Source organism: Euprymna scolopes, chromosome 20 (assembly GCF_053919585.1).
Source record: "Euprymna scolopes isolate OS-2025 chromosome 20, ASM5391958v1, whole genome shotgun sequence".
Classification (NCBI taxonomy): Eukaryota; Metazoa; Mollusca; class Cephalopoda; order Sepiida; family Sepiolidae; genus Euprymna; species Euprymna scolopes.
In genome coordinates, this window is record NC_136501.1 from 89,570,655 (window position 1) to 89,598,457 (window position 27,803).

The 27,803-nt window shown below is 30.8% G+C and overlaps 1 protein-coding gene across 12 annotated transcripts in view; it reads left to right on the forward strand.

Moving 5' to 3' along the window:
- LOC145241637 (titin-like) overlaps positions 1 to 27,803 on the forward strand; it is a 698,616-nt gene that overhangs the window by 160,530 nt on the left and 510,283 nt on the right. For 6 of the 12 annotated variants that reach the window (XM_080104717.1, XM_080104725.1, XM_080104729.1 and 3 more), the window contains 11 exons: positions 1,120 to 1,308; positions 6,465 to 6,581; positions 12,126 to 12,188; positions 14,230 to 14,456; positions 16,136 to 16,279; positions 17,983 to 18,070; positions 19,253 to 19,436; positions 21,729 to 21,915; positions 22,817 to 22,933; positions 24,374 to 24,596; positions 27,703 to 27,790. In XM_080104717.1, coding sequence (XP_079960843.1) covers positions 1,120 to 1,308; positions 6,465 to 6,581; positions 12,126 to 12,188; positions 14,230 to 14,456; positions 16,136 to 16,279; positions 17,983 to 18,070; positions 19,253 to 19,436; positions 21,729 to 21,915; positions 22,817 to 22,933; positions 24,374 to 24,596; positions 27,703 to 27,790 — 1,627 coding nt within the window. The remainder of the gene's footprint in view (positions 1 to 1,119; positions 1,309 to 6,464; positions 6,582 to 12,125; positions 12,189 to 14,229; positions 14,457 to 16,135; positions 16,280 to 17,982; positions 18,071 to 19,252; positions 19,437 to 21,728; positions 21,916 to 22,816; positions 22,934 to 24,373; positions 24,597 to 27,702; positions 27,791 to 27,803) is intronic. The other 6 variants (XM_080104719.1, XM_080104723.1, XM_080104724.1 and 3 more) reach the window with 1 other exon arrangement.

Below are 27,803 nucleotides of genomic sequence, written 5' to 3' on the forward strand. Positions count from 1 at the left end.
CCACAATTCAATTTGACAATTTTTGTTTTTGTTGGCAACAAAGTAAAAATTTGTTTTGAATTTAGTGGCACCAGTTCCAATTATTTTCAAATAATTGTAATTTTTAGCAATCAGATGATCTCATTTTTTTAATGGGTGTGGAAGCTTCTAACGTATATACGCATGTGAAAAAGTACATTATAGAGATTTGAAAGTGGAATCATCCGGTCAGGCCAGACAAGGAATGAGAAATTTCTTCTATAATAAACTAGTAGGGAGACCTGACGTGGCATGAGGATCAACAAATGTTCCACCCTCCCGTATTGTTATTGAAATCAGTAACATCGCCTATTTTTCAATCAAATCGATTGATTGTTTGTTCTAGTTGGGGACTCATTGTGATGTACCGGGAAACTTCTCATGCCTTCCCGCACTGAATTAGTCCACAATACATTGTAGTCTACATTGAACTGTAGAGAACCTTTATATAATGGCTTGAATTAAAGTTTAAAATACAAAAGTCAAATATCATGGTTCGATTATGCTCTAAATAGAAACATTTATTTCAAACGCTCCCCTGTATTATCAAAGAACTTGATTTTTATTTTATATGTTGGGCCTTTCTGCTTATGCAGTGATAAAACTTCTCAAATGCAATTGTGTATTATGTTATAAGCTGCTAACTTTGGTCAAAATCGAACTCCCTTCTTTTAATAGGATTTTTTGCGAGGATGTATTTTCAATATGTATTAGAGGCATTCCTGTACAAAACGTATCTAAAAACACTCCCAGACATGTCAAGTGCATTAGCGTAAAATTAAAAAAAAATAAATAAACCCAGCAGATTCGGAGTCCGAAGGGAATAAACTCGCGCACACACAGTGTCTTTTATATATAAGTAGAGATAATATAAAAAGCAATAATAAATCAAAAACTGAATATAATCAATAAAATGAAACGATTATATTGAAAAAGATATGAAAGAAAATACATGTAATAAAACTTAAAAAATCTTATAACTCATTTATTCCTAATATTAATTCTGAGATGAGAAATAGTTTGTATTGGATTTTAAAATTTTAGAGTAAGTCACACTTCATTCGAAAAGATCACAAAACAAAAAAATATTGCATGTTACAGTAAAGTGGCACCAGTCGCTGCACCAAAGCCAGCATTGAAACCAGTTAAGAAACCAGTCGAGACTCCAGTTACAAAACCTGTACCACCACCAGCTCCAGTTACAAAACCTGTACCACCACCAGCTCCAATCTTGAAGCCCGTTTCAGCTCCTGTTTCGAAGGCACCACGAAGACCTAAGCCTATTGAACGGTATGTATTCTTTGTGCATGTGTATTTATGCAGGGTTATTTAAAAAGAATAAACTGGTTTAATTACGCAATATTTTTATAATTTTATCAGGTTTTAAGGTTTGCCATACAGATAAGACTGATTTTTAGTGTGCTTTTATCCAATATTTTGTAAGTAGGTGATTGAATTGGAAATGTTTGTGGATTAAACTAAAAATATTATCAGAACTATAGAATTATTTCAAAAGAATGAACTGATTTAATTATGCAATATTGTAATAAGGAAACTCAATAGAAAACTCCAGCTAAGTCACACCTATCCTACTTACAATCAACTTTTATTTCTAGTCTTACAAATGTTCAATGTGGCAATAGATGTGGCAACAATACTACATCTTAGGATATATTAAACTCTTATACAGGTAAAGGATTGTGTTAGACATAAGACACTTTTTGGAGCAATAGAATGATCCAACCATTTTTCTAGCAACCTTATCTGTATTACGGATTTAAATAAGAATTTATCTTGTGGTCACATTGGTCCAGTCAACCGTTTAACTCAATCAGGTGACATGGGCAAGTTATGGCCTTTGCTAACTCCAAAAAGGTTCAAGAGAATCGAAAGATCAATACAGGTCTGTGAGTTAACATATTTTGAATATCATATCAAAATGACATTACCGATGGGATCTTTGTTGCTGGATATGGAAGAACTTGAAATGACACAGAATGTAGAAGAAGCCATATGTCTATAGAGGGCATGAAAACCATAACATTCCAGGAAATGTAATGTGGTTGGCTTGAATAATACAGTAATTAACATAGCCAGGTTTTATCGCAAAATTGTGTCACTGATACAATAATCCAGCACCTCATTATTGATTTTGGTCAATGTTGATTAGATATGACGTTTATGACTGTGATGACTCAAGGAAGAAGTGGTTAATTAACTTAATATTATTTGTGTAATAACTAACTAGTCCAGTATTTATTAATTAATGTCAATGATTAAGTAATTAGTATATGTTTGATTATAATCATACATTAAATTATCTATTGCAATCATTATGTATTGGTGTCGTTTGTTCATAATAGTCCGCATATTGATATAAGTTCAACGTTTGTTTTATATATTCTGTAATGAGGTTGGTTACTAATGTAGTAATTAATGTAGGCTTTATCGCAAAGTGGTGTCACTGATATGATCTTTTTTTAATATAGATGATGGTTAAGTCTCTTCTGTAGAGTCGAATGATGAATCATTGAACTCTAAAAATAGACATGCCAGATCATGGTCATCATCTTAAAGAATACATATAACACAATAGAGAGGGACAGAGATTAGAGAAGCTATATGTACACACAGAATGTGAAATTCATAAGATTTTAGAGATGAGATATGGTTGGTTTGGCTAATACATTAGCCGGGCTTTATTACCTCTTAAGTAACCTATATACATTAGTATGTCTACGTATGATCATGTGGTAGTTAATAAAAACATAGAATGGATACATACATAATGCAAATTATCTATCCTCATCTCCAAAATTCAGAAACACAACCATATATTATTTGTTTAATATCTAACAAGCCCAGTATGTATTAATTAGTGTCAATAATTAAGTTATTAGTATATGTTTGATTATAATCATACAATTAAACTATCCATTGCAATCATTATGTATTGGTATCATCTTTTAATAATAATCACCATATTGATATAAGTTCAAAAAGCAAACGTTTCTATTAAACATTCTGTAATGTAATTGATTTGACTAATACAGTAATTAGCATAGCCAGGCTTTATAGCCTATAACTAACCTCTATACAATAATCTGGCACTCCATTAGCATGTCTGCTAAGTGAACTACATATTTTGAACATCATAACAAAAATGGTATTATTGATAAGATCTTTGTTGAATATGAAAGAACCTGAAGAAGTCATAGATCCATACAAGATGTGAAATCCATAAAATTCCAAGAGATTTAGTGTGGCTGGGTTAGCTAATGAATTAATTAGCATAACTTGACTTTATTACCTATAAGTAGCCTGTATACAATGATCATGCATTTTATTAGCATGTCTGCTAAATGAACCACCTACTTTGAACATTATAACAATTTTGAACCCTATCATTTAAGATTGTGAGGATGGCTATGCATGTAATTGTGAAGTAAGAGCTTTGCAATTTCTAACCACACCTCTTTTGAGTCGTCACTTCTTGGTTTCAGTGGTAAGGAAAAATCCAGGATGACTGGAAACAATGGCGAAACAAGTATTCTCAAATGGTCACCCATCTAGTACTGATGAGGCTCAATGTCACTTAACTTTGTTGATCTAATGGGAACTGGTGTGTTAACGTGATTATGCCATAAATATTATCATAAGAAAGTGCAAAAATAGTAGGGCATTATAAATGATATTTTTTGATATTTTTATAGTGTAACACATTAGCCTCTATTGTACTTTAGTGAAGGTCACATATGAACTACAGGGATAAAAAAAAAATGACTGTCAAGTTCAGAAAACTGTTTCTTTTAATTTCTATTTTTGCCATGGTGAACACAACATCACATGAGTATTCAGCACACAAATTTACGACCATCTTATAATTAGCTGTTCTAAAAAGCAAATGGTAGCAAGGATAATAGCCATAGGAATTGGCCTTTTACTATTTATCTGTCTGGTTTCACAGAAATAAGCCATTATTGGTCCAAGACTGCTTGTTGATCTGGTATCAGGTGTGGCTGTAATGTGATCAACAAGGATTGATAGTGAATGACTAGCCAATAGGGATGGTGCGAGTTATTCTCAACTTGTAGTGATTGGTATGTTACTCTTAAAAAAACATGTTGGTAGTTGAGAGAATTGGTTGCAATTTACAGTGGTAATTGATCTCTTGCCATTAAAAAAGCAGATTTGTTGTTGAAAACCAATTTAGGAAGTCCAGGTGCTGTATGTAGAAGGATGTCGACACCTCCCTGCAAAAAGTTGCAAAAACCTAACGTCGTCATCTCCCCTAATGGGGATATACATGCGACTGGGGACCGCGTGTGAATTCCATAGTCCCATGAAACTTCCTCCTTTGGAGAAAGCCAGTTAAACTCTGAATAGGGTTGGTGCTAACTGCACACGCACACAGGGAGTGTGATACATAAGTATTCAGCACATGATTGTAGTAACACACACGAGTATATTCTCCAACTCTGGTATGATCAGGGTGATCAGAGAACAAATCCCAGTGTACACAATTCAATTTTTAAGTAGTTCAGAATCACAGAAATAAGGCATATTTGGATAGTGGTAAGTGACAGTCCAGTCATGAGCTTTATCTGTTATCTGCTACTTAGCTCAGCTATATAAAAGCAGTGTATGGATGTAAGCATCCGGCTTCCAAGAGATAGGGACCAAAAAAAAAAAAAGACTGTTGAATTAAAAGAAAACTCTTTTGTTTAATTTATGCTTTTGACATAATGCATTCAGCACACAAGCTTGCAATTTTGTGGTAACATGCATATGTATGTGCTCCAACTCTGGTGTGATCATAGTAATTAAAGAAGAAAATCTACATTCAAGCGGTTCAGAATCATAGAAATAAGGTACACTTGGATAGCAGTCGTTATAATAACAACATGGAGAAGGTACATCAGGTGTCGCTGAACAAAAAAAAAACGTAATAAAAGTTCTGATTCATATTATTTGGATTTGTAGAGGATGGGATGCTCTGCTTATGTTATTAGGCTGCCATCCTCTTTTGTTAATGAATAGTAGGTGATTGAGAAGCATGGGTCGCATAATGAAGAGACGAAACATACCAATATACAATAACAAATAAATGTAGATTTATTTACATCAAAATACAAAAGCGATAATAAAAATAGAGATAGTAAGAGTTCATTGAGAAGACAGTAACGTTACTTGCATTATCGTATTGGCTGACAGCGGTCAGGAAAGCTGGTTGGCTGGCCATGCCAACCGGAGCGCATTTCGTCACATCTTGACTTGTTGAGAGTCCAGTGCAAAAGAGAAAGAAATTTATAAAACAGGAAGTGACATCTGAATTGCCTTCTGGTGGAATGCCATGGAGTTACCAAAGTTAAAGGGCAATAATTGAGTTTAGCTTAAGAGTACCGTTTTGTGTCTGTGTGTCTGTTGGCTGGGAAATTTCATTTCCCACAGATTCTTTGGACTACTGTTTTCATATTGAGGTTATTTTCCCAATATTTCGGCTGATGTAATCTCTGCCCTTCTTCAGGAGTATTTTGTCAAACTCATGAATGTTTCTGTCAAACTCGAGAATCTGTACAGAATTTTGAATGGAACTTTTTATTTACTGCACTGGGGTAGTAAAGATTCCTGAGTTCAACAGAAACATTCCCAAGTTCAACAAGATACACCTGAAAAAAGTCAGAGGTTGCATCGACCTAAATGTTGTGAAAATGATACCCAAGATGAGTACAGTAGTCTGAAGAATCCAAATAATAGGAATAACTATTCCTCATCTAAAAAATCCAGAAACGCAAACGTTCTGATATATTAATGAACATTAGTCTGTTACAAAAGGTAATGTTTCTTATTAATTTTGCCTTCAATATTTCAAATATAATTTTGGGGAGTGACGGAATATATTAAAAATGTGTGTAGTGCATTTATATCTTTTTATATCAAGAAGTTATACTTTTCTTTCTATGTTCACAATTGACCATCAATTATACACATTCTTTTGTTGATCGTAAACATTTACTGAGCATGAATGTAGAATATGTAGAAACTAATAAAACAGAAATTAGATTTTGTTTTACTGCAGCATAACATTTAAAGTGGTCCTAATTCAAAAACCTCAGAGATGGCATTGTTTGCGCAAGGCAGAGGGTGACTTGAGATTAAAAAAAGAAAATAGAAATACTTGAGAAGGGTGAGATTTCACGGAAATATTGTGATATTCTAGCTTCACACTTACAACTCTAGTGAACCATGTAAAAACTGGAAGTAAATATTAAAAAAAAAAAAACTAATGAAAAGACAGACTATATATTGTTTTTCAGTATTCTTTCTTACAAACCAATATATTTTTGCATTGTTATAAGCCTTCTATAAGTTATCTATATGAAAATTAAAAACTTATTTGTATGAACATAAAAAATGAAAAGGTTTGAAATGTATTTTCAACATAGGAAACTAAGCCCAGAGGAAGTGAGAGACCATCCGGTTGCCATACAACAGGGAAAAACTGTTTGGTCTTCGGAGACCAGCGAAGTCTATAAAGCTTTGATGGAACAAAGTTTGGAAAGGTTAGAGCGTGTTGCAGCTGATTCCTTACCTATACACAGTCCTTACCTCCTCACTACAAAGTGCTGACTATAACCTTTTTGTGTGAAACTTTTTCCACAACGTTTTTGTCTGAAACCTTTTCTACAACTTTTTTTGTGTGAAATCATTCCCACAATTTTTTCGTCTGAAACTTTTTCCACAACTTGTTTGCCTGAAACATTTTCCACAACATTTTGTCTGAAATCATTTCCACAACTGTTTCGTCTGAAACATTTTCCACAACTGTTTTGTTTGAAACCTTTTCCACCATTTTTTTTGTGTAAGACTTTTTCCACAACTGTTTTGTTTGAAACCTTTCCTACTACATTTTTTGTTTGAAACCTTTTTTACATCTTTTGTCTGAAACAATTTCCACAACGTTTTTGTCTGAAACGATTTCCACAATATTATTCTAATAGTTATTTATTATTTTTACTTAATGTGACTGATTACACTTTTGTAAGTTTATCTCTAAATTTTAGTAATTATTACTATTACAGACATAAATTATTTAAAAAGATAATACAATTGGGAAAAATAATTTAGTTTTCTTTAACTACATATTTGTGACTTATTTGCATTAAAAAATATATCTAAAAGAAGTTTAAAGTAATTTATTTTACTGCAAATAGTGACCGAGTAAAATAATCTATGTCCGCCATTACAGGAAGTAAGTAATAACTGGATAATTTACGGCAAATTAGATTGTTTGAAACTTCTTTTCAATATTAAAATTTCAACAAAAAAGGTTACAAATGATAGGTAAATCAAAATAAATTGTTTTTTGAATAATTTCCTTTAAAATAATTTATTTTGTTAATAGTAATGATTTATCAACTTAAAAAATAATCATTATTTCTTTTTCTATTTTTTTTAAATTCACCCTTGTTTTAATTATTCTGAAAACATGTCTTTTCATTTGAAAATTTTCTTTAAAAAACTATTTAGTGATTTTGAATAATTTTCTATTGAAAAATAAAAAATCTGTCCTAATCTTGTATTTCTTTCTACTTGGTTTTCTCTCATTCTTAATCTCTACTTTATGAATATCTTTAATTCCAAACCATATAAAGAATCTATTTAGTCAGTGATTTACGGCAAATATTAGTCCGTGTTCTTAAAAACAAAATTGGTGCTTGTCCAGAATTATCTCTATACTAAAAAAACATGATGATGGTATCAGTTTTTTTCAAAATAAATGTAAATAATTGACAGCCAATGAAAAAGAAGGTACTTGTTGATGCTGCATTTCTTACAGTAAAATTGAAAATAGCTTTAACGGATCCAAACGAATGTAATTATTTTAAATCTTAAAAATATCAATAAAAATAATTATTAAAAGGTTTAAACCATTTTAATACATTAGATATTCTTTGTTTAATTCTATTTTTTGTTTTACGAAATGAAGAAAATCTATTTAACAATTTGCTTCTTTATAGTCTTATATATTTTAGCTATTTTATGGACCTAACCAATAAATGGAAGGATTCCTTGAAAATATAACCCTTATAAAACTTATTTGAATGTTCTGTTAACATATCGATTTTTATAGCACACAACCTGTTGTGGTCTTGCAAGCTAGTAATAATCAGGACACACAGTGATATAAGTAATAAAAAGTGTATTAACAAAAGTATATTACAGCAGTACACATCATGATTCTGGAGCTATGACTGTAAGTAATCGCTGCCCACAACATTTTAGATGTAACTGTAATTATTGTCTGGTTAAATATAAGTATGAGCGACTGAAATGTGATATCTGGAAAGGGAGAGTGAAAGGAGCAATGGATGGGCTGGGGTGCCAAATTGGTCTGATATGTGAGGTGTGCGGAAGATTATGTCTGAGCAGAGTTGGGCTGATAAGCCCCCAGGCTACTCATTGGCGCAGTGGCTCACAAAGCAGTTTTGTGTTGCCAGTTCTAACCTGTGTCAGCTGCAGGCGGATATGCAAAACAGCAAGTGGTTTGAAGCGGCATTTGATTATACATAGAAGTGACCATCAAGAACGTGCTGCTAGTGGCGCACATGTCTGCACAATGTGTGCCAAAGAATGCCAGAGTTTGGCAGGGCTTAAAAACCACCTTCGTGCGGCCCATCACTGATTTGTTTTTGTGTTTCTGTATGTTTTTTTTTTTTATATGTGCTATATCAAGTAATGGCAATGTTCGAAAACGAATTTTCTGCCATTATATATATATATGTAATAGATAGATATATATGTAATAGATAGATATATATGTAATAGATAGATATATATGTAATAGATAGATATAAATGGAGATGAAAAACCTAAATGCTCGATGTTTCACCCATCCTACATAGGTTTTTTCAAGAGTAAAACAGTCGTTGCTTCACTCTTGAAAAAAACCTGTGTCAAGCATTTAGGTCTTCCTCTTCTATATTTTAAAATCATATCGTCGGATGTTTATCCTTTTATAATTCATATATATATATATATATATATATATATATATATATATATATATATAAATGACAAAAAGTCTATATTCCAAATTCCAAGATGTTATTCATCTTACCGTTTATTTTTTGCAGCATGTTAAAATGTTCAATTCTTGGAAGCACTTGTTTCATAGCGCAGAAACAATCATATATATACCATGTCAATTTTTTAATATTTTCCGCCCTGACTCATCGGAAGAATAAGAACTCGTTAACTTTAAAAGGAAAAGAAAAAACGGATTCGGGTACGATTATAAAAATTCTAAAAAATCAGAAGAATAGTTGCATATGTTTTATGATATTTATACCATCTTTTTGAGTTTTTAAATAAAATCAAAGATTGCGTGAATATCATAAAATAGTTCATTATTATATGATTATTTCTGCACTACAAAACAGCTGCTGTCAAGAATTGAATATTTTAACATGCTGAAAGAAATAGACGGTAAGATGAACAACATCTTGGAACTTGGAATATAGACTTTTTGTCATTTCTTTGTATATACTCTGTAGTTACATTTAACGTACATCAAGCTTTATAAATAAAAGGATTGGTATAAATAAAGGGTGAAATATAATTGAATAAGCATATTTTTCCATAAACACATATATATATTGAATTAACCCACTAGTGACTTTTTTTCTTTTCTTTCTTTATTTTGTTTATAACAAAAATATTTTGTAACTACAATATTATTTGATCCTTAAATAACTTTCAAAGATTTACTTGACTTTGTAGGACAGTTAGAGCATTCATTTATACAGGACGACTCCCCAAAAAAACAAAAACTAAAATGGAGGCCATCTAGAACATATGCTGTAGAACGGAGAAAAAAAGGCCAAAGACCCTAGTGTTTTGATGTGATGTTTTGAATATAGTAAACTAGTTATGGCCAAAGTTTAATTTAATTTGGACAAAACACTAAGAAACAGGGCGTAATTAGAGTTGGGGCCCGTTTTTGGGGGGTCATCCTGTATTATATCTAAAAATGTGGGTTGGTTTTAAGAACTACTTACCAAAAATAGTTTGATTGAAGAATAGATGAAAGTGATGGTATCCTTCCACTCTAAATTTTCATAGTATGCTGTGTTGTCAATATACAGACGGTAGATGTAATATTTGCAAGACACTCCAATCTTTACGACTGGTTATAGATATATCTGAAAAACAAAAAGAATACAAAGTTGTTGAAATATGGTTAATTATCCTTTAAATTAAAAAAAGTAACATGAATGCTTACGGATTGAAAATATCTGAATTCCAGATGAACATCCTCTAGTTTCATTGTCGAGTATGAATTATTTGTAATCAACCAATGTTTTCCCCTTTTCATTTCATAAGAGCATGGTTTTGATAACTTGATTTAAAGAAGAATTTTTATAACTTTTACTTTTTTAAAAAAAGAGTGAAATAAAAAATCTATTGCATGTAGAATTGCTCTTTCAGAAATTGACTTTTTATCAGCCATTTCCACCTAGAATATTAAAATGACTCTCATATAAAGTTTTGTTTATTTTTAATCTCAATCATTTTTACATAAATTTAAAATTGCGATTTCATAATGTATGTTTAAAATAAAAGTATACATTATATATGTAAGTATTAGAATATCTATTACCTCTACCTCTCTGGCGTTGCACAAGATTTCTTTTTTACTTTTATTTTTGTTCAGCCTATTTTAATTATAGTTTGTTTTTTAACTAAACTATTATTTTAAATAGGATTTTAAAGTTAAATATAATTGTTACAATCTCGGTTTGTTATTCATTGAACCAAATTAATTCTATTATGGTAACTTTGTTCTTCCAAAGTTTAAAATATTTTAATACATCAAGATTCGCACTGAATTTTAAAGACAGATATGACTTTGTATTCAATAATTTTAATGGCTTCAAATTCCTATATAATTTCATGTATATCTTTGATAATAAAATTATTAATTGAACAAAACTGTTAATAAAACTACAACTAATTCTGTTAAGGTAATGTTTTAATCTCTATTTGTAAAATTATCGAATTTAAATAGTTTCCAAATTAAAATAAATTAACGGATTTAAGTAGTTTTTCAAATTTGAAAATATTTTAATATATGTAATAATTTGTTAAAAATTATAAAGCCAAAAATGACTTTTTATTTGACAGTTTAAATTGTCTTTCAAATTGTTTAAAATTGAATATTATCTACATATTAAGATCATTTCATGCTGCAATTTGGATTACTAATGTGTTTGGCCTTTTTTTTTTTTTTTTACCTTAGTCTGCCAACGTAAATGAAATGGCTTCAATCAACTTATTTTTAGATTTTTTTGTCAACAATTTATTTTAACAATTTTTTTTTAACGGCAAATTGCTTTATTTCAAGAAACAACATAGAGTTTTTAAATTGTCTTGAAATAAAGATTAAGAAAACATTTTTATTGGCTAGTTAAAGGAAAACAATTTTTTCATTGGATGAAACAAAGAAAAACAACACTACAATGCAATTTCATGAAATTTAACATTGTTTTTGAAGTCATTAAAAAAGCTAGACTCAAACATCCTCCTACCACTAAGCATTATACTGTAGACAATACCCTCTTCTTAGAGTATAACGGTTAACACACCTGACCAGTTTCTGCGGTTGTTGGTTCGAATCTTGCCATAGTCAGCCATGCTGATGAGCCGTAGTGCATCAGTAAAAATTAATATAAACAACATATATTTGTGCATGTCCCTAAATATGGGGCGATAATGCATAGGTAGAGGAGGAAATTCATGAGTATATAATGAGAGTCACTAATACCAGTAATACAGTTATTGCTAAGAAAATAACCACAAAAAATTACCAAACATTGTGGTCAATATATTCGCGGTTGTTGTTATTTCATAGTTTCTTAACATAAAACAATATTTGTTAAAATTAATTGTTGAAAATAAAATAGTTTAAAAATAAGTTGAGATAAGTTACCTGCCTTATTTTGCCAGCCTTAAGTAAAACGAGATTGTTTCTGTGTTGTTTAATATGTAGTTTTTTTATTTTTACCAATGATATTTATTGCTAATATTCTTCTCTACATTTTCAGTACCGACCTCGAAAGTCGCTCTCTTGATATGAGTGCAGTTTCTATACAGAAAGAAACTGAAAGGTTAGTTTTTTTTTTCAATTCAATCTCCTATCCATTGCAATTTTTATTGAACTTTATTCTACACTTTACAACATTAATCCATTTGTTTAATAACTTAAGGTACACTTTAACTCGTATTTATTAGTTTTCTCAAATCTTTAGAAAACATTCAAATGCATGATTTAAAAAATGTGTTGATAAACTTAGAAAAACTTTGGATCAGCTTATTTATTATGTCATGATGACCTTCAAATGGATAATCACCTTCAAGTAAACAATGATCTTCAATCAAACAATGACAATAACTGAGTGGCTGCAAGAATAAATGAATGACATTGATTGGTTGATTTGGTAGACATATATTACTATTGGGCACAGGCGATACTATATTGCTTTGAAAAGGAGAGATAAACAGAGTTAATCACAAGGAAAAGTATGGAATATTAATGAAATTACGCAATTCACCAAAATATACCCTGATAAATGTAACTTGTATTCATTGAAATGTATACAACAATAATAATCTTACATGGTTGTCATTCAAGTTTTTAGATACAAATGCAACAATAGTCATCTAAAAATTTACAAAGATTCCCGAGTTTACATGACAAATTTTGGAGTTTGTCAAGACATGCAGACGATAAATCGTAAAACAAATATTTTTGTTAAAATTAATTTTGCAGATTTCTGATTTGTACTCGTTTTTGAATAAAGAACATCATAGAATTCATGTTCTTCTTTTGACGAATCGTTTCCTACTACTTGTTTGCTTCTTCTTTTAATATTTCGTAAATATACCAAAATCCTTTCCCCACAAAAAAAACAAAAAAAAAACAGGAGCTCTACCATTAATTTTAGCCCAAACTGTAAGCTAACCCTAAGCTCACCAGATGGTAACAAACTCCTTCCCCCAAAAAGAAAAGACCGTCCTCCATTTACAGTCTTCATTCTCTCACAAAAAAAGGCATAGGAACTCTACCACTAATCCTAACATTAATCCTAAGACAAATTGGCGGAGGAGTTTGGTAGAGTTCTCAAAGGTCAAATCGTTGACCTTTGACCCATTAACAGCCAATTTTCTGGTCAAAAACCGATCACAAAGATTTTCTCAAATCTCAGTACCCTGTATATCAAATTTCGAGTCTATAGACTTAAAATTGACAGAGTTATTGTGTAGGGAAATGTACACACACACACACACACACACACACAGACAGACAGACAGACAGACACACAGACACGTTCATTTTTATATATATACTAGCATGGGTGCTCGGCGTTGCCCGGGTATTTGGAGGTGTATGTTGAGCAAAAAAAAAAAAAAAAAAAAAAGGTAAATTTTTTTAACTTTGACCTCTATTATGACCCCTTAACATTTATTGTTTTGGGCTCAAATCAAGTTATTAAGTTAGATCCATGTCCAAGGGACCTATATCTAAAATTTCAAGTGTTTAGACCCCAAATTGTCGGAGAAGTTTGCTAGAGTTCTCAAAGGTCAAATCGTTGAACTTTGACCCCTTAACAACCAAATTTCTGGCCGAAAACCAATCACATCGATTTTCCCAAATCTCATCACCCTGTATATCAAATTTGGAGTATGTAGACTTAAAATTGACAGTTATTGCATAGGGAAATGTACACACACGCATACACACAGACACGTTCACTTTTATAGATAGGTAGATAGATTTATGCTGTGTAATTATTAGTGATGGAACGATTGTAATATTTTTTTCCGATTCTAATATAATTACCGATTCCGATTCTTTTATAACCTCTAAATATTTTAGTATGAGGGTTATTTTTAATCTTAAACAAAAACCAACAACATAAAAAAAATAAAAAGAATCGTTTTTGGCATCAGAAAATAGGCACAATGTTTTCCGATACGGATACTCCCAAGTTCCAATTTTTTAGATTCTTGATTCTGATTCCGATTAATTGTTTCAACACTAATTTATATAGACAGAATTAATTTTTATAATATATAATTTATATAAACAAAATACTAAGCCTTTTTTAACATTCATGTTTCTTTTTTTTAATGTTTCATTTTTAACAGACAACTGGAGAAAATTGCTAAAGAATCTCATGGCCGCCGCAGTAGTATACATCCTACAGAAGACATGTTCCAAAAGAGTGTCCAGAAAATGCCACAGTTTAAGACTAAGCTGAAGGGCACCAGGGTGCTTGAGTATGAACGTACTCATTTGGAATGTATCTTAACACCAATTAATGATCCAACAATGAAGGTCGAATGGTTTAAAGATGGAGAACCTTTACTTCATGGTACTTTATTTTATTTATTTATTTTTTGTTTTTTTTCATCCTTGAATTTATTTGGGTTTACTTTAGAGATGTTTACAATTTAGAAATAATTCCTTGATATCATTAAATCTATATAATAATAAGTATATGTTCGTGTGTATGTTATCATCCCACTTATTTGAAAATCACACTTATTTAAAAAGAAATAAGATCGTCCGAACAACAAAAACGGTGTGCATTCATTCTTTTGCAGATGGTTGTCCTCATCTTCATAGTTCTTGTTTCACTACGTTTCGGTAAACTCATCCTCTGGCCTTCTTCAGGTGATTAATCGCAATAGGGTAGGAATACTGAAATATAGTAAAACAACAACTATGAAGACGAGGAAAAAAAAAAATTAGCACACTAAATTATGATCCTCATCTCAAAGGATTTCAAAAATAAAAAGTCCAAACAAAAATAATGATTAATCTGATATTGCTATCGTAAACAATTCCAATATTACCCATTTTAAAATGAATTCTTCCAAAAACAAATTGTTGTGCCACAGACTAATATAGCACAATTTAAAGTAAATACGTTGATATTATTGCATCTATACAACAATAAATAAGACATTTCATGTCGTATGTACGTTATCACCTTTCACATCTTAAAAGAAAATAAGATCGTCCAATTAGCAACGATTGTGATTGCTGAAAAATCAGACTTCATCCATTTTAAAATGAATTGTTCAAAAATCAAATTATGTCTTTCCACCAACTAAAAACAGTACAATTTTAAATAAATAAATTTCACAAAGTGTCGTATATTTTATTGATTTGAAGAATATTAAACTTACAGTTATTATGTAAAGAAGATGGAGACTATTATTTAAAAAGAATTAAATTTTAAAGAAATCGATAAAGAACAGAAATATTCTTTTTATTTCTTTAATAAGACATTAACAATTATTTTTATGAAAGAAAAAAATAGTTCTTTTTTCTTAGGAGTACTGATCTTGTGAGACATTTATTATTTCAAAAGGAATATATTAGAGTATTATTAATGATGGTAAATTCTAGGGATTGATGTAAAAATCACTGTGGAATTTCTACAGGGTTGCATGATTTTATCTATAATGCAAACCTAAAATTTTAGTCTTAATTTAACCTTTTATCAGTCATTTTTAAAATTTATCATTTCAAAACAAAGCAGATTTTGTTTATTTGCTTAATTATCTTTATTATATTTGATTAAGTGAATTTGAGTTTTTTTTTTAATATAAAATTATCAATATTTTCGAGTTTATATAGGTTTGGAATTTATCATCTTATTATTATCTCAAATGCATTTGGTATAGGCACCACACCTACATACATACACACATTGAAAGAAAACATAAAAATGTATTTGTTTTTATTTGTAATTATGCCCCCAAACTTTTTTTCATTTTAATTTCTCACAGGATTATTTTTCTAAAATGAAATTTTACTTTTAAATGAAATCGTTTAAATTCATTAGAAAAAAAATCATCTTTTTCTCAGTATCCGTTTCAATTTGAACTTTTGAACACAATACAAAAATAAACTAGTGAAAAAGTATTTTTTTTAAATATTAACTAAAACACACCACCATTGCTAAAAAAAAATGCACTTTCTCTGTTCACTGGCTTTTTTAACCTCCGTTTTAATCCTCCAAATATATTATTTCTTTTGCAGGACATCGTTTTAGACCTTGCTATGAGTTTGGTTATGTTGTACTGGATCTTCTTTTCACTATCCCCGAGGATTCCGGAGTTTATTCAATTGTGGCTACGAATGTAAATGGTCAAGTTACTACAAGTGCTGAAGTTATTTGTGATAGTAAGTAAAGTTGTTTTTGTGTGTTCGACACAACTTCCTTGCTTGTGTTACAATTATGTGCTTTCAATTGTTTGGGGATATGCCTTAATTGAATCAGAATTTGTATGCTAAGAAGCCAGTTCAACACAGAATTCTGTTTTTAAATATTTTTAATCAACTTAGTTTTGATGATATACTTAGTGTGAATCGTGAATAAAATCGTTTGCATTAGGAAGGGTATCCACCTGTAAAACTTTGCTTTACAGAAACTTGTGTCAAATCCTTTTTGTCCTACGACAAGAAGGCTCCAACCCCAGCAGCTAGGGACAGAAGATGCTAAACTGTGCAGTAAGTACATCTTCATCAGGCATGAAGTTCAGAAAAAGATAAAATACAAACGGATTCCAAGCCTGATGAATACATAGTTATATCGTCGAAACTGAATTGATTTTAAATTTTTGAATAAATAAATATCCATTTTTTAAAATCTGCTTTGTATTGGCTTCTTAACTTGCAAATTCGAATTCACATTTACACAACACTTACACCAAAGAAAAAAAAATCTCTAAACATGTCTTGTTTGGTTATTTTATGCCATGCTGTCGTTTATGAAGATAAAGTATGCATGAACGAACATGTATACACATACATCCTTTCGATACATTTAATATCTTGTCATTATTTTTACAATAATTCGTTTTTATTCAATCATAAAAGTCTGCACTAAAGTTTGTATTTATCATTTACTAGCTGTACATACCCGGTGTTGCCAGGTAAAAAAAAAACTGTCGGTGGAGAGTTTAGTCAGATACTATTTAAGATATCCCAATATCCTAAATTGTTATGATTTTCCTAAAAGTAGACCATATTTATCATTTTTTGGAAGCATAAAACAAAAGCATCTTCATGTATAAAATACAAGCAAGGAAATAAAGTCTCATAGCTTAAAGGAAAATAACTCATAGATTAAATGAAAACTTCTGTTTTTAAATGCAGCTGATGTTGATTATGCTAATAATTAAAAATGAATTAAATGTAAATTCAATTAAAAATAAAATCAACTTTATATAATATTTCTAAATAGAATACTTGAAACAATTCTATCACTAATTTCTATTAAAAATGTAATATGCAGTTGAGATAACTTCTTGAATGTTGATTCCTTTTTAATAAATAGCATATATAGAAATCATGCAGGATTAAAAGTATATAAGTGTTCGTTTTCAATATTAAAATCTAATTGTGAAATAGTGTACCTTTTTGTATACATTAATCAAATTGTGGACAGACAGGAATATGACTTTATTATAATAGATGCTGTCTCTGATACTGGGACCATAACTACCATCAATATGACGTTTAGATGTAACTGTATTCATTGTGTCCGTTTATTCTTGAAATAGGTAGACCAACTTACACCATACTCCCCTCTTTTGAGCCTATACTCCATAAGCAGTCAATATCTCATCTTTGTTGTCAGTGTTGTAACCTTGCAGGCTGGTACTATTCAAAACGAACACAATGATATAATTAACAAAAGTGTATCAATAAAAGTATGTTACAGAAGTACACGTCATGATTCTGGGGCCATGACTGCTACCAGTTGCTGCTATGACGTTTAGATGTAACTGTTTCTATTGTGTCTGGGTAAGTCTATTTATTCCTGAGATAGGTAGCTCAGCTTACGTCATAACAATAATTATTGTTTCTCCTTCTTTTATCAGGTAAAACATCCATTATTATCGGCACTCAGTTACCAGAAGGACAACAAACGATGGAACGTTTGCGTCAATTGGATCAATACAGAAAATTGTAAGTACAATATGCTTATAACAAGAATTCAGGAAATGGTTGAAACCAAAACTTTTGCATTTATTTATAAAGATAGATATTAACAGTTCGGTAATTTGTATACAAATTTATTTATCTTTTAAATAAGACCATAAAGAAATGAAAAAAAAGAAAGAACTCAATTCGTTTGAACGATGGTGTAGGGTTTGTATATTTCCAGAAACGTCGTAGGTTACATCAGGTAAAATGCTGTGAGTATAACACCAAAGATGAGAACAGTAATTTCAATAATCCAAATAATACACGACTACTATATCTGATTTAATTTATTTGGTACACCATTACATTACAATATATATATATATATAAAATGCAACCGGACTCACAAAAATTAATTTCAAAACCTACCTGGCGACTATGCCCGGTGAACCAAGTACAAGCAATTGCACTCAAAGGAACGGTTAGAATTTTAAAAAAGATCTTTCGGTTGGAGTGACTGAAGTAGTTGTTGCAAAAAACTATTTTTATTAGTATTACTGTTAAAAACGATATATTTATCTAAATGAATAAACGCAAAAGTTTCGTTCATTTCTCACAGTAACCGTAATTCAAAACGCTCGATTTCAAATTCAACTTTACATGATAGACACATCTTGTTTTATATACTTCTTATGTATATGTGTTATAAGTCGCATGGTTAACTAATTTGCATATTGGTTTTGAAAAAAAAAAGCAATTTAGTAATCAAATATAATTTTTTATTGTTTATTTTACTCAATACTTGTTTTGGTTTAAATATAACAAATAGTTGTTTTACAATACTGTTTGATTTCCTGAACAAATATCTAGCATTTGTGTTCAAATGTTCTTTCCTTTAGAACTCACCCTTCACGACTTAATTTTCAACAAGTTACAATCTAATTATAAATTGCTAGTGAAAAGGAAAATTGATTTCCTCTTTTTAATTTCTTTATTGTTACACTTAATAGCTAAATTTGTATTGAAGTTACTAAATGTGAAGATTTATCTATATAAATAAAGGAGAAAGAATTATTTCGTGTTTACTACAAAGTCATGATTAAAATGTTTATTAATTTAGAATAATAGCAAACTTTGTGAAGCAAGACCAGCTAGTGTACAAATAAGTACACATTGATCTTTATTATGAGTGAAGAATAAATGAATTATGTTTTTAATTCTCAGCTCTTTGATGGTTGGAAACTTTGCTGAAGATGATGTTCCTGTTGAACCATCGCCTCCAAGTATTGAGGTCAAACCGGAACCAGTCGAAATTGATGAAGGCGAAACAGCCAAGTTCATAGTAAACGTCAGTGGATATCCTCGACCTCGGGTCACTTGGTGGATTAATGGCAGCCTTGTTGTTGCTGTAAGTATTGAAAATCTGGATGCATAAAAATATTTTTTAAGGTGTTGACATAAAAGTTCAAATACAAATCCTGTTTTAAATCTGTTTGCATATTATGATAGAAATTTTTAATAATATCTGTTGTTGTGGCTTTGAAGGGTCAGTAATAATGAAGACAAACACAGTGGTATGATTAACAAAAGTATATTAACAAAAATATGTTTCAGAAAATATGTGTCTGATTCTGTGGCTATAACTACCACAAAGCTTAGTCATAACTGTATTTATTGTGTCTATGTAAGTTCATTTATTCTTGAAATAGGTAGATCAACCTACATCATAACATTTATTAGTAATGAATATAAAGTATCTGTATGTCTGAAGCCAAAACTACACTATTTCAGATTGCTGTGCATTATTTTTCAGATAATAAAAATTTGATAACTGTCTGTCTGAAGCTGTAACTATGTCACTACTTGCATCACTATTTTTCCTAATTTTTTAAACTTCAGATAATTTATCTGTAAATATTACACCATTCATCAATATAAATTTCAATTCATGAAAAATGGAGAAACCCGACATAGATGCATACTTCAGCCAGTATCGTATAATAATAATAATAATAATAATAATAATAATAATAATAATAATAATAATAAAAACGTTTTCTCTGCTAGTTGCAGAACATACATTAACATAGATAAGTGTCCTCCAAGCTTTACGATCTTGGGCCAAGATGTTCGCTCGGTTTATGTTCACGTTCGTCCATTCACAAACGTTGTTTATCCATTTTTACTTTTGTCTATCTTTCACTGGCTTCCTTGGATTATTCCTTCAACACATATGTTGCGTAGCTCTAGACTAAAACACTTAATGTGACTAAACAATCTCAAGACATTGCATTTTATGACAGAATATTGATGTGATGCCAATGAGATTTTGCAACTCTGCAATACTCATGTGATCAGATAGTTTTATGATCAGTAATGAAGCGCATTATTTGGTTTGGAAAATTTCTACTTTTGGACATAGTTTTACACTTCAGTTGATACATTCACGTTCATGTAAGACAACAGGAAGGAAATATGTGTTATAGATTTTCACTTCGATTTTGTATGATATCTGTTTAGAAGTTAGTACGTTTTCTTTGTTCTTATGAAGGCTGTCCAACCTAAAGCTGATTCTGTGGTTTACAGCTGTTTGCCCGGCATTAGATGAAGTCAACTTGTGCTAAAAAAACAAAAAACAAAAACACTCTGTAACTTGTTCGATTTGTTGGCCATTGATGCCGATGTTAAGAGGGTTTTTTTTTATCAGTGATCATGCATTTAGTCTTGGGCATGTTAATAGAAAAACCAACTTCTTTCCAGTACGTCATAAACTTACCCAGGAATAACTGCAAAGAATAGCTCAGATCAGATTAGACAAAAGATGGCCGCCAATTAAAAAAAAATACAGAGCTATATTGTTTTGTTTCGAATAACTGCTGCCATAATAACACAGAATAGGAGTGCTGAAAATACATCATCTTGCTTTATATCCTTGAGGAACTATATATAGAAAGCATTTAATAATTAGTTATTTTAATTTAGGTTCATTTTAACATGTACAGACAAGTATGTTTTACAGTAAATCTACCCGTTTTTGGTTATTTAATATGAAGCCCAATATTTATTGTAAACAATTCGTTTTACATTATTAATATATTTATAGCTTTTTTAAACACTTTATTTCACCCGAAACAAGGCATATTGCCACTGAGATATAAGAGGTCACTGTGATTAGAGGCCAAAATTATGGTGTGCAACCTAAATGAACTAGTATTAAATAATTATTATTACTACTATTAAATAATTTTAATTTTTCTTTTGCTATAAAAATTTTAAAATTCATAGCTTTCTCAATTATAGATTTGTAACAATTTCTTCTCCTTCTTCTTCTTCTTCTTCTAGACAGGTATATTAACTAGTAATAAATAAATAAATAAAATAGTAGTTAATTAAAAATATCAATAAACAAACTTATACAATTATTACTTTGTATGAATAATGAAAAAAAAACTGTATTAAAAGTATACCATTTAAAAAAGATAATGTAAAATAACATAATTAAAATTTTTTTTTCTTTTTTCTCTTCCTTTTTCTTCTTCATCATAGACGGGAAATTTAGCTCGTAATTAGCCAAACAATAATCATAAAAAATAATAAATGAACCACACTAATCTTATGAGATGTGTGAACATAATTCCATTAAAGACCATGAAAATTATTAACATGATTTCAAAAAAAAATTTTTTCTTCTTCTTCACAGGGAAGTCGTTTCAGAGTTAGATACGACGGAATGATCCATTATCTTGAGATTCCTAGAGTCAGAGAGTATGATACTGGTCAGATTCGAATTTTTGCCAAAAATCAACAAGGCGAAGCTGAAGCAATTACAGTCCTGAAAGTGATACCCAAAGAAGACTGGCGCTCTCGTCTGAGACATGCTCCTCAAGGTAAATTATTGACTCCTCTGTTATAGATTGAAGCAATTTGTATTTACACAGGAATTTATGTTGCTCTAAAAAATTGCCCTAGCATATTATTATATAGGTAATAATACACTCGGGCAATTTCAGGCGCATAATATTATCAATAGCAAAGCAACAATTCCAATAACTTCCCTCGTTCAGAAACAATTACCAATTCTTAAAAAAAACTCTAAATATTTAATTATAGAGTTGTTTTTTTTTTTTTTTTTAAATTTTAATTACCATAAAAACCTGTGTAATATGTGCATATATTTTCGCAAAAGTACACGTAGACTTCTGGGAGGGGATGATCTATAAATTTTACTTTCATTGGTAGTTTAAAATTAATAAATATTTAACATTTTATCATTAGTACCAGTAATAAGAAATAAAGTTTTAAACAAAAACATGCAAAACAAAAGATTTTTAAATCGATTTCAGTGTCAGAATCTGAAAAAATTGTAGGGCCCAATCTGCTATTAAGTGTTAGGCCGTCCACTGTTTTTCGGATGTGAAAACAAGCAAATCAGTATCTAAATGGGAGTAGGGCTAAGGGGAATGTGTTTTTTGCCTATTAGTATAGTCTTATGTTATTTTTTTATGAAATAGTACATCAAAGCAAGTAACTGCTACACTAGCATATCACTAAACAAAGTATTTAAACAAAGTCCACAGGGCTGCGAATAAACAAAAATACCACAAAGTAAAAAAAAATATAATATTTACTAAATATGCTAATGTCGCTAAAAGTTACATATTAGTTACAGGTATAGAGATTTTCCTCCTTTTTCAATATAGTGCATATATTATTAATATGTAAATGTCGTTTGACTGCTATTATAAAACAGGATTAAAATTCTCATAAAAAAATACTTCTATTTTGTAGAAGATCTACAGGTTGAGTTGGAACGTCGAAAACGAGTGGAGCTTCGTAGTGCGGAGCTAAAAACAGCCCAAGTGAAAAGCACCTTATCAGCCTTTGAGTTGAGCATGCTCACACATGGTAAGGACATAATGGTTTTCATTATTTTTTTTTATATACAGAACATTTGCTTAATCTGATTAATTCTGTATCAACTGTTATCTTAATCAATGATAATCTTTTTTATACATGTGACAATTATTAATTCAAAATAAATGTTAAAAAAGTAGCATTGAATAAAAAATTTAAAAAGCATAAGGATAAAACCAAAGGCAAAAAGAATTTCTTGAGAATAAACACAAAAATAGAGAAGCTTTGACGTCTTTCTTTTGCATTTGAAATGTGGCTGTCAAAATGGCCTAACAGTAAGAAGTTTGAAATGGATTTACTTGGGTACAGGTACAGGTTAGTGGATTTGCTTGGGTAAGGCGTTCCAAGCTTGGACTAGTGGTACACTTACATCAATCACACTGAGAATTTTTATTAAAAATATAACTTATATGTTTGTAGTTCTTAGCTATTTGAATGACTCAGCAATTTTACACAGCAGTGAATGTAAACAAAGTACCAAAACCTTATTAGCGTTATCTGATGAATCTCTCATGGCATGAAACTAGTGGTCATGACTGAATAAAAAAAATAGATAATTTATTTGATTAATATGATATATATGAGCATGAAATACTAGTGTCTGTAGGTATAGAAATAATAATTACTATTTATAATTATTAGCCTCTTTAAGATTATTACAGTTGAGCACTGTCTGAGAAATAAAAACAAAAAGCAGTCAACTAGTGTTATGCAACGTTCATGATTTCTGCTTATTTGAACCATCTTGACTGTTTATTGTTGTGCCTGCATTTGGCATTTATAGGTGTTAAATTTCCCTTAATTCCATGGCAATTGTTAGTGGCTCAGAAGTAATATCTTAGCAAGTGAAGTTAAAGGAGACTTTGTAGCTGGATTCAAATCTTCCGACCAGTAGGAATTGTCACTTCCTATACTGATGATTGTGAAAGCATGAAAGACTAATGTCTGTAGGTCTAAAAATAATTTGGATGCATTTGGATTTTAGATAGGCTTATTGCCATTCAAATTCCAGAAAAGACTAATTGTTAAACAGCTGTGCTATAATGAAAAATGATTTATAATAGTTATTAAAAAATGTGTGGAGCACTGCACCTTAGACTAACACAAATTTCGCAGGAAAAGTGGAGTCTGTTTTTCAGCCACTAACTAAAGAGAAGTAACTTTGATGTTTTTCAAGGATTTAATTTCACTTCCTTGAAAACTCTATATAAGGAGGAGTTGTGTGTGTGTCGAGAGAGAGGAGTGGACTAGGTAAAGAAGAAAAAGAAATGGGAGGAGAAAAACGGGAGAGGGGGAAAGAGAGAAAGATAGAGAAGAGATAGAAGTCTTAATAGAAATATATTACATTTTATTCTCGGCAATGCTGGGTAGCTCTACTATTATATATTGATAATGTTGGGATGTAATGTTTATACTGTTTTCTTTTAACAGAATCAACTTTCCGAAAGGACACAAGCGATGTGCATCTCCAAAAACTCCTTGTTGAAGAAGAAGAAGAAAGAAAGAAAAGGCAAACATTTACCACAACAAAACAAATCGAGTTTATTGAGAAAGAGATAAGCGAGCCAAGTCATTTACCTGCAACAAAGGAAGAACCACCGGTTTTCATTACTCCTCTCTGCCCAACCAAAGTTCCAGAGGGCAAACCTGTTAGGTATTGGTTAACTTGATTATATATGTGTAATAATTATTACTAACCAGCACAGCGTTACCAGTGTTGGCAAAGAGAAGAGTCTATAAGACATGTGCATGCAGTGTGATGAGATGTGAATGTAAAACCAGGCGAGCGAGGGTTGAAAACATGCGTTGCATGGAGATAAATGATATGAAATAATATGTTGGATGTGTAATGGGCTGAGGACATGCGAGAAAATTTGATACGAGAATGATAAGTTATAAGGATAAGCACAGATCTGATGAACTCAGAGGAGAATTAAATCTGGACAGTATAGAGAGATGCATGCAAAAGAGTAGACTTTGATGGTATGGTCAGGTAGAAATAGTGCATTTGATCAATAAATGTAGACAGTTGAGGTAGCAGGGTCAGTTCACATAGGAAGGTTAAGAAAAACATGGGAAAAAGTGATAAAAATGGACTTTTAATTTCTGTGGAATATTTTAAAGAGATTTTAGATAAAATAATAAAGGTATAACCTTCCATTGAAAATTCAAATATTTCAGATTCACATTACATTTGATCCATAGTCATTAGATTTAAATTAAACAAGATTCCCTAAACTTTAATTTCTTCTAAAGATTTCTTATGGTTAAATCTTAAATCAAAATCATGTTATGGATTTTGATCAAAATTGGAATAAGTTGTCTAGACATAAGGTTTAGTTGGACAGACAAGGGAGATGCATATAGAACAAGAGGCTTCAATGGCATTGCCGTGTTGAAAGACTGGATGATTGTGCTTGGATTAGCACACATAGAACAGTTAAGGTAGTATGTTTAGTTCACAAGGAAAAGCCAAGAAACATGGGAGGAAGTGATAAGGATGGGATTGAGAGAAAGGAGGATAAATAGAGATCTGGCCAGAGATAGATTAGTTTGTAAGTCGATTTCTTAAAGATATCCAACATATGGAAGCATGTAAAATGGGTGTTATGATGATGATGATGATTGTAACAATCGGTGGCCAAACACATATGGATGTATATGATGCCTTTCTTGATAATGAAGCTACTTGGGTGACATGTTGAATGTTGCTGGTGGTTGAACATTCTCTAACAATACAACAGCAAGTAATGATAATCCACTCACAAACACTACCAATTGAATGCTGGTGGTGGTTGCGAATGTGCTTTTACTTCTCAGTGTTGTGCTGCTTAAGGGAAGGTTCAAGAATCTGCTGCCAATCTTTTCATCTTAACATTTTCTTCAAGATTATGAAGCAAAGTCTTTTCAGCCTATGTTTGCGCTACCATCTTGGCAGCGTAGTGAAATATATATCAAATATCAAATCAAATACATCTGATCTGCACTGATTTGATGTAACGACCATATTATGATCAGAAGCTGAATGTGTGCAAAAAAAATATCCCATCAACTGTGTTTTATCATAAACTTGGTATTTTGTGTGATTAACAACAACAGGTTAAGATGGGAAGAAGCTCACAAAAGTTGCCTCATGCAGTTCGCACATGCAAGATCAAATTTAATTATCATTGCCTAACACTAGAAGAGTGCATTCTCCGTTGGTAAGTAAAGCTCATGAGAGATAATTTGGATCTGGTCCTAGAGAGATAACTCCAAAACTGCCAAAAATGATATGCACTTTGGTGCTGTGGTTTATTTATTATTACTTCTTAATTGCTTTTTGACTTGACTTAAATAACTCCAAAAAGATGGTGCAGCAATAAATTAGAAGAAAAAAATTCCTTCAGCTAGGCTCTATTAAAAGTTTGGTATTGAAGAGATTAAGTATGCTTACATGCTCAGTATTTCTAATGGTTTTGCCATGTACAGCGTGCCATGTCTTATATCAACTTCCTTGGATACCATAGACACTAAGAAATGTGGCAGACCAAAGAAGACCTGTAAGAAGGGATTTTACTGCATGCAGCATGATTGATATCAATCCTTTGCACGGACCACATGGAAAGCAGGAGAGAGATGTTTCCTGGCGTTGCCCCACCCTGAAATTCTGGGACACTAGTAGCACCTCTATGTACCAAAAACAGATGATAATAATGATAATTAAAGTTAAAAACTTTTCAACTTAATTTTTACATTTGCTTTTAAGTTTTGTTATCTTGTTGATGACATTAAAGCTTAGGCAGAGTCATGTGTTAGTGTGGTTGCAAGAGTTAAGAGTGAATATTTTCAGTTCAAGAACTTCTGCCATTACTGACCAATAGAGCATTACCCCTCTCAACCAAGAGAAGAGTTTATCAGACTTGTATATGCAATGTAATGATGCATAAAAGTGAAATCTGGTTAGTTACAGTAAAGGATCTACTTTGTTATGAGAGAAATGAGATGAGACTGATATGATGGATGTGTAATGTGAATCTTAAAGACAGATTTAAATCTTGTGACTTCAGAGAAAGTTTAAATCTGAACAGTATAAAAAGATGTGTATAGAACAGGAGACTTCTATAATATGACCATGTGGAAAGTGGATGAAAGTTCTTCGGCTAGTAGATGTGAGTCAGTTTAACACTAATGACCTACCTTGGAGTATCTGCAAGATGTATTTTATTATATATATATATATATATATATATATATATATATATATATATATTGTCAGCAGTTTATTATTTTTACATATTTTAAAATTAAAATTTAGTTTTTAGTTGTTCTGCTGACAAATGATTTTCTTTTTATTAAAAATTTGTGCTGAATAAAAATGTTCACGGTTATAAAATGTACTTTAATAATTTTAAATTACTATTATTTCTATAATTTCTTTTAATAAGATTCAATTCTTATGACATAACTAAAATAAGATTTTCGAAATTTCAAAATTAGTAAAAATGTGAATACAGTAAACACAACTAATAATTGTAACTGTAAAGCCAGAAATAATTGTCCATGAAATAATAATTTCATGAAAAATTATGTACTTTATGGATGCGTTTTTAAATCAAATAATGATAATAATGATAACACTAGATTATTATTGATTACATAAGAGGACATACTATTTAAATAAGGATCGATTAGTTTACAAAATGCCAGTAACAGACATGCATTAAATTAATTTTGATTATAAAGTAATTGGTATAAATTTAAAAACTTACTTATTTCAGCCTTGAAGTGAAATTCAGTGGCAATCCTCCTCCAATTCTGACATGGTACCGAGATGATTTTGAAATCCATTCATCATGGGATTTCCAGGTAAAAATGATTT